Source organism: Elephantulus edwardii, unplaced genomic scaffold, assembly GCF_000299155.1.
Source record: "Elephantulus edwardii isolate Elephantulus edwardi_28Jun2011 unplaced genomic scaffold, EleEdw1.0 scaffold00072, whole genome shotgun sequence".
Taxonomy (NCBI): domain Eukaryota; kingdom Metazoa; phylum Chordata; class Mammalia; order Macroscelidea; family Macroscelididae; genus Elephantulus; species Elephantulus edwardii.
The window spans coordinates 2,864,406-2,871,949 of NW_006399822.1; the positions used below are offsets into that span (position 1 = coordinate 2,864,406).

General features: G+C 57.0%; 1 protein-coding gene across 1 annotated transcript in view; it reads right to left on the reverse strand.

Moving 5' to 3' along the window:
• Positions 1–1,166: 1,166 nt before the first annotated feature.
• KLHL36 (kelch-like family member 36) overlaps positions 1,167–7,544 on the reverse strand; it is an 8,273-nt gene continuing 1,895 nt past the window's right edge. The window contains exons 2-4 of the mRNA XM_006888796.1: positions 4,242–5,315; positions 2,769–2,926; positions 1,167–1,854 (exon numbers count right to left, since the gene is read on the reverse strand). Coding sequence (XP_006888858.1) covers positions 1,299–1,854; positions 2,769–2,926; positions 4,242–5,315 — 1,788 coding nt within the window. The 3' untranslated portion in view covers positions 1,167–1,298. The remainder of the gene's footprint in view (positions 1,855–2,768; positions 2,927–4,241; positions 5,316–7,544) is intronic.

The following is a 7,544-nucleotide window of genomic DNA, read 5'->3' on the forward strand; positions in this document are numbered from 1 at the left end:
CTAGAACCTGTCCGTAGGCCAGTGCCTCGCAGCTCTGCATCCTGACCCCCTGCTGTCCATTCCAACTCACAGTGACCCCAGAGGACAGGGTAGGGCTGTTCCACGGGGTTTCCAAGGCTGTGTGGATTCGTAGGCACCGGCTGCTTCACTTTTCCTCATGGACTGGCTGGTGGGTTTGAACTGCTAACCTTCCAGGTCACAAAAGCTTAATCTGAATGTGCCATCAGGGCCCTTCTATATCCTAAAGGAAGCCTTGAACACGAATAGTTGATGTCCAGGGACTTAACCCCTGAAGGAACTTGACTATTTCCTCCAACCTGGTCCCTTGCTGAGTGAAGAAACAGACTCAAGACCGTTGAATGTACTCGTCCAGTGAAGCTGACAGCTGGGCCCAGGATCTGTCCCTCCACAGGCAGCAGACAGACTGCCGTCTTCTCGGGGCCCAGAGCGCGTCTGTCTACGTGGAGCGTGCAGTGGCATCTCGGTGCCAGAGGCCCAGATGATGGCAACAGATTTGGCAGAGCTCACGTTTTCCTTCCAGAGAAATGGATGTGGGTTCTGGGACCCCAGCACACCCGCGACATAACAAACAGTGGGTTCAGAAAAACACAGAAACAAAACCAAAGGAAAAGGGCCAACTTAGAGAGTCAGGGTTGTGAGAGCTTCAGGCCTGTGCCCGCTTCTCCCTGCATCCCTAACTCTGGGAAGAGTTAGGAAGATGACCAGTCAAGGACGGGTTATTCAGAAATGGGTTACTGACGGCAAAAGACCAGTAGGTGCCCCAACTGTCCAGAGAGCTGCACAGCCCTGGGCCACTCACTCAGCCCTGGTGGTCTCCAGGCTCTCACTGTGAAAACAAACAGGCTTGACCCTGACTGTGAGGCCCAAAGGTGGCTGAAGCTCAGCCGATCCAGGTTTTCAAGGCCCCCTCCCCAACTCTTGGCAGTTCTGAGTGGGGCCCCGGCACCTGTGTTTGTAAAAGTTCAGCCAGGTATTATGGCAGGGAGGCGGGGTGAGCCAGGCAGTCTTACATGTCCCTCCGAGGTCCTGCGTTTCACAGGAAGATATTCAGGTGACCTCTGCCTGGGTGCTCTCGGGGTAACTGGTGTCCTGGGAGGAAGAGCCCTCCAAATTCAGCGAGATAATATGCAAAGTTCTCTATCATATTTCTCTATCGGTTACTGTGGTATCATAGAAAGACCAAGAATCCTATGAGAAAGCAGCTAAGCAGTGCACGGTGTCTCCCAGATCCTGGGGACAGGGCGTGAGCGGCGGGGGAGGGTGCGGGGCGCCGGCTGTCACTGACCCCGGTCCTGGGGCCTCTTGCTCTTGCCTTTCTTCTTCTTGTCCTCCAGCTGCGGCTTCAGGGCACAGACGCAGGCGGACACGCCGGCGATGGCCTTGGGCAGGTCGGTGCCCTTGCTCCACTTGTTGGCCTCACAGTCGTACACCTGCACAGTCTTGGAGAAGGCAGTGTTCTCCCAGCTGTAGCCCCCGAGGATGTAGATGCGGCCCTGCCACACGGCCACGCCCGACTCGCTGTTGGCATGCAGCAGGGGCGCCACGCGGGTCCACTGGTTGCACTGGGGGCTGTAGGCCTCCACGCCCAGCACGTCGAAGCGCTCCATGGACTCGAGGTTGTCGTCGCTGCCCCCAATGGAGTAGATGCTGTCGCCCAGGCTGCACATGCTGTGCCAGCCGCGCGCCGTGGTCATCGGCCGCCGCTCCTCCCACACGTCCGTCCGGTGGTCGTAGCACAGCAGGTTCTTGCGGTAGGGGCCGATCTGGTAGTCATGGCCCCCTGAGATGTAGACAAAGTCTTTGTAGATGGTGCCCGCATGGCCATACGTGAACCTGCAGGGACACGGGTGGACACAGACAGAGGGTTCAACCTCCAAAGGCTGCCTCAGTCTTCCCCTCTGTAAAATGGGAGTGACCTGTCTCCTAGGGGTAGTGTGAAATTGGTAACACAAGACTCAGAGCAGTGGGCCCACCCAGAAACCATCTCTAGATGGCTGTCATCATTGGACCAGGGGTGGTGAGCTGGGTGGGCAAGCCGGGATTCTGAGGAGAGACCTCTGGGCTGCCAGCATACTTCCCCCCTCTGAACCCCACTTCCCACTTGAGCTCGCTAACTCCACTGCCACATCCATTCTGATTCACAGTGACCCTGAAGGACAGAGTCAAACTGCATCATGGGTTCCCCAAGCTTGAATCTTTATGTATGTAGACTGCCAGCCCTTTTCCTTAGGAAGCAGCTGGTGGATTTGAACCACTGATCTTTCAGTTAGCAGTCTGGCACTAAACCACCATGAAGAAGGGCTCCTTCGTGAACTCACTACCTGAACTCAGTCAATACCCACTCTCTGACCGTCAGGAACTGAATGGACTCGTTTATGGAGGGAAGAGTGTTCTAGGAGAGAGCAGGCCCTAAAAACACCACCAGCAGCTGTTGAGTCAGATGACCCATGGGGAACCATGTGTGTCAGGGGAGAGCTTGGTCCTCCAGGGCTGATTTTTTGGGAGCAGATCTCTGACTTTTCCTCCTGGCTGCCGCTGGATGAGTCGGAACCACCTCCATCAGCTAGTTGTCGGAGCCACCCAAGGCCTGCACCCTGCAGCCTGAACCACAGCCAGGCTCCTTGAGGCCACACCTTCTGCCTCCTCTGTACCAGCCAGATCCTTCTGGCATCAGACCCAGCGAGGAGTAGCCAGCAAGGGCAGTGGGCTGATGGTCACCCATGGAAACCCTCACACCCGCTTGTCACCTGGGCAGGCCAGCCACGTAGGACCAGGAGTCAGTCCTGGGGCTGTACGTCTCCACCGATGACAGCGCTCCGTTTTCGTTCCGGCCGCCGACGGCCACCAGCATGTCCTCAATGGAGGCGAGGTAGAAATCCACTCGGCGCTGGTTCATGGAGGCCACCTGTGGAGGTGAGACGCTTGTACCTTCCCTTCCCAGAACTGAACCAGCGTTGTATCTCACACCTCGGTCCCCAGGTGTGTTCTGAGGAGCATGGGCCCAGAAGAGGTTCTGGCAGCCAAGTGAGTTCACCTCAACAAGGGCCTCCTCAGAGTCCCCAAAAACCATCATGACTACCCAAAAGGGGGCAAAACACACAGCCTTCAAAGAGGCATCTGACCCACCCGGTCAGCTAGAACAGTACTGGATACGTGGTTCAGAGCTGCTGATTAGGGGTTTCCTGAGGTAAAACATCACTGACCCTCTTCCCCCTTCAAGTAACTTTTTATTACTGTTCACGGCCAGCATGCTGCCAACAGCCAAACGCACCGGTAGGGAGGGAAAGCAGAAGCACCGAAGGCTTTTACAACCCACGCAGGAAAGCATCGTGGACACGGCCCACGGCGGCCATCAAGGCTGCCACTCCTGAAGAGCCCTGGGGGGGCAGAGGCCACAGCGGAGAGAACACGCCCACCTGACCCTTCTTCCTGGTGACCAGGGTCAGAGTGTGGAAGGAGGAATAAACCTGAGAGGTCGTCTGGAGTACGCTCTGAGCCCAGGAAGTGAGAGTCATGGGCAACACTGAGCTGTGAGCACAAAGCAGGAGGCATGGATTTAGGGTGGTGGCCTGGACCGAGACTCCTGGGGGAAGGGAATACAGATTACTGACCCCAGAGGGTCAGCATTTGCACACACTCTTTCCACAAACAGAAGGTGGAATTTGGGGAAGGCAGGAAACCAGTCTGAAGCCCCAAGCTACGGTGTGACCAGGTGAGAATGGGATGGGAATTCAGGTCTGTCCCCAGGGCCATACCCTCCCCATGTCTGGGTCACACTGGGTGCAGGGCCAAAACCACACCGCCATGTGAACCTCTGAGGCCCAACGTCCCCAGGTGGGCTCCCCAGAGTGGCAGGGACCCAGAGCATTCTCTAGACCTCCACAATCCAACATGGCAACCACCAGTGCAGAACTGCCATTCGCCTTAAATTCCAATGGAAACTAAAGCATGAAAATGATGCCAAATGGAAAATGTAGTGCCACAGGTCTGGTGGCCACCGCTCCACAAGGCACAGAGGAAAGACGGGCATTTCCACCAGCAGGGAAAGTCCTACTGGGTATCACTCAGCGGTCCCCAGCCAGGGGGGGACTTCCCATGTGATCATCACACCTTGTTGGAAACTGGACAGGGGGTCAGGACAGAAAGAGCAAGAGGAAGTGAAGGCTAGGAAATCAACAAGAGTCCTCAAGAGTAAAGAAATAATCTGGCTTTAATCTCACCTTGATCCACTGTTTACAGCGGGGGTCATACCTATAAAGAAGATTGGAGGCCGCATCCCCTCCGTTGTCCCGTGAGAAGCTGCCGCCGGCGATGAAGATGAAGCCACCCAGCACAGCGACGCAGTGGTGGCTGCGCCGGGCGGGCAGCGGCGTCTCCTTGACCCACTGCTCGTTCTGAGCATCTAGGTAGCAGGTGTCGTCGCTGAGCTCCAGGCAACGCTCGGACACCTCGCCGCCCACGAAGAGCAGGCGCTCGTGGTTGGTGCGCAGCGCCGTGCGCCGGGTCTGCATGACGGGCTGCGCGGCCAGGCTGTTGTGGTAGCGCACGGCCTCCTCGATGAAGCCCTCGCAGTTGGCCTCCTTGGGCAGCAGCGCGCACACGGCCGGCTTGACGCGGTGCAGCAGGTCATTCTTGGGGATGAGCGGGAAGTGGATGTTCTCCAGCACCTGGAAGGCGTGGGCCTCCCGCTCCGGCTGCTGCGTCAGCCACTGCAGGGCGGCCTGCAGCAGGTCGTGCTCACACTCCCGCTGCACCTGGCTGCTGCCCAGGTAGAGGCAGAGCTTCTGCATGGACACGTTCTGCAGGAAGTCGGGCGTGAAGGACAGCGTGCCGAAGTGGCTCAGGACGAAGCCGTCGATGAAGGCGTCCAGCCGCTTGAGGCTGTAGATGGAAGCCAGCTCCTGCAGGTAGAGGTAGTTGTCCTCACTCACCTCCTGCTCCAGGTACTCGCAGCAGAAGTCCACCACCGTCCAGATCTGCAGCAGGTGCGCCGTCTCCAGGACGTAGTCGATGTTGCCGCCGTCCAGCGCCAGCTCGCCGCCATACAGGAAGTCCACCACAGCCTTGAGCCCGATGTAGGAGGCGCCCACCAGCTCCACCTCCTTCTGGAAGGCCTCCCGCATGCCGATGGTGAACATGGAGTTGAAGTAGTCACTGCACACTGCCAGCAGGTTGCGGTGGGCCGGCACGCGCTGCTCATCCGCCACCAGCACAACATCACAGAAGAGGCCGCGGAGGCGCTGTTCATTCAGCCGCTGCAGCACCGTGGTCGAGTGCTCGGTCCAGTGGTAAACCTGCGGCAGAGAGTGCACGTCAGCCCCATGGCCTTCAGCACCATGGTCAAGGGCTCAGCCCCGTGGTACACCTGCGGCAGAGAGCGCACATCAGCTGGCCCCCAGCGGCCCCATGGCCTTCAGCACCATGGTCAAGGGCTCAGCCCCGTGGTACACCTGCGGCAGAGAGCGCACATCAGCTGGCCCCCAGCGGCCCCATGGCCTGCAGGGTCCACGTGAAGTGGAATGGGGAGGCAGGTCTTGGCTCTTCTTCCGACCCTCCCCTCCAGCTTCTTCCCTTTTCTCCCCCCTTTCCCTCCCTCCCCCTTCCCTTTCATCCTGCCTTCCTCTTCTGCTCCTCCATCCTTCCTTCTTTCTTACTATGGGCAGATAGGTTTGAAACACGCTGATCCATCAGCCTCTGCTCAGTGTCGGAATCCCCACCCTGTCCCTTTCTAGCTGTGACCTTAGGGAAGCCATGCACCTCTAGGTGAACTTGAGCCTCTGACTTCCCACTTAGACCTGTTTACTCTCCGCACTGTCCTGGAACCCTCTCCATAGACAGCACTCTGTTCTGTTCACACACAGTAACCAGGAAAGGTCTGGGCTCCAAAAGCCTTACCAGCAGGCCTCTCTCACTTGTGGCTTAAAGGAAGGATATAAAGAAGCTCTAAGACAGCAGGCCGCAGGTTCCTGAAAGGCTGAGTGTCCTGAGGGGACCAAGGAAAGGGCTCTCAGGCAGCCCATCTGCCAGTGCAGGAGCCCTGTTTGGTCTCTGGTCTCGTGGTAGTCTGGAGACCCCATGCTCTATGTGAAGAAGGAGCTCATCACTGGAACCGATCAGCAGGATCTAGGGGAGGTCTGCAAGCAGAGTGGCTCACAGTGGAGACGTCCCAGCACCGGGCACACACTGCTTGCAGGGGTCTGCCTGCAGAGGGTCACATGAAATGAACCAGACTGGCCCTGCCTGGTGCAGCTGAGCCACAGAGCTAGCCACCAGGAGAGAGGTCACCTGCACTGGGACCCCGGGGGTGGTAGCAGTCAGCTTTGGTACCTGAGTGCTGGCTAAGAGGGTGAACTTAATGCCTAAAAGTCGGAGGGCTCCCTAATGATGTGGGCACTTTTGGGGGGGGGGTATAAAAGGTTAGAAATGGAAACAGCCACCACCAGGGGTTAGGAAACCCTGTTTCTAAAAGCCGATGTCCAGAAACAAAAAACTCAGCATCTGACTCGAGGTACAGATTTCTAGTGCGATCAGACTCAGAAAGCCACACTGTCTTGACAGCCAAGCTCGGGAACAAAGCCCCTTTGAGAGCCGCCAGGCCTTCCAGGCGTCACCATCCGGGGGCCGGGCTTGCCAGGCTCCCCCTTAGGAGTGCAGACGGAACAGGAAGTGGTTTCTTAGGAGAAGCAACCCCTTGAAAAAGAGACCTCCTTTTTACTGCACATCCATAGAACCTCTCTCTTCTCTCTTCCACAAATCTATAGGATGGTTACTACCCTCATTTATCTACAGCAGTGTTTTTCAATACATACCCACCTCCCCCCTATTACTGCCTTAAAACACTTGGTCTGGTCTGTAGGGAGTTGCACCGCTAAGCCAGAGACCAAGCTTCTCTGGCAGTCCAAACCCACCAGTGGCTCCTGCTTGATTTACAGCCTCAGAAACCCAACAGAGAGGCAGCTGAGTCAGTCCCAACTTGACAGCTCTGAGTTTTTGGTGGCACCAGAGTCACATGTTCAACTGCTAACCAGGGACTTGGAGCTCAAAGTGACCAGCTGCTGGATGGGAAAAAGATGTAGCAGTCTGCTTCAGTAATGATTCCAGCCTTGGAAAGCCCACGGCATTTCTACTCTGACCAGCAGGTCTAAGAAACAGGATGCACTGGCCAGCAGTGGATTCAGAAAAGAGCGCTGTTTTCCCCCTGGTAACTCCCCATGGAATGTTGGTATCACAGTGCATGTACTGTACACCCAGGAGCTCTGGAAGCACAGTGCTTCCCATGCCTGACTGCTAACCAAAGGCACAGGTGCAAATCCTCCACCTGTTCCAAGGGAGAAAGAGGGCAGACGACTCCTGTAAGATTGACAGCTTTGGGAACCTGCTGGAGGGCAGCTAGGAGTCAGAAGTGACTCTGCAGCAGTGGGCTGTGGTGTGGTTATGCTGGGGCAGTGGGTTCAGGCGTAGTTATGTTGGGGTTCAGATGTAGTTATACTGGGGCAGTGGGCTGTGGTGTGATTATGTTGGGG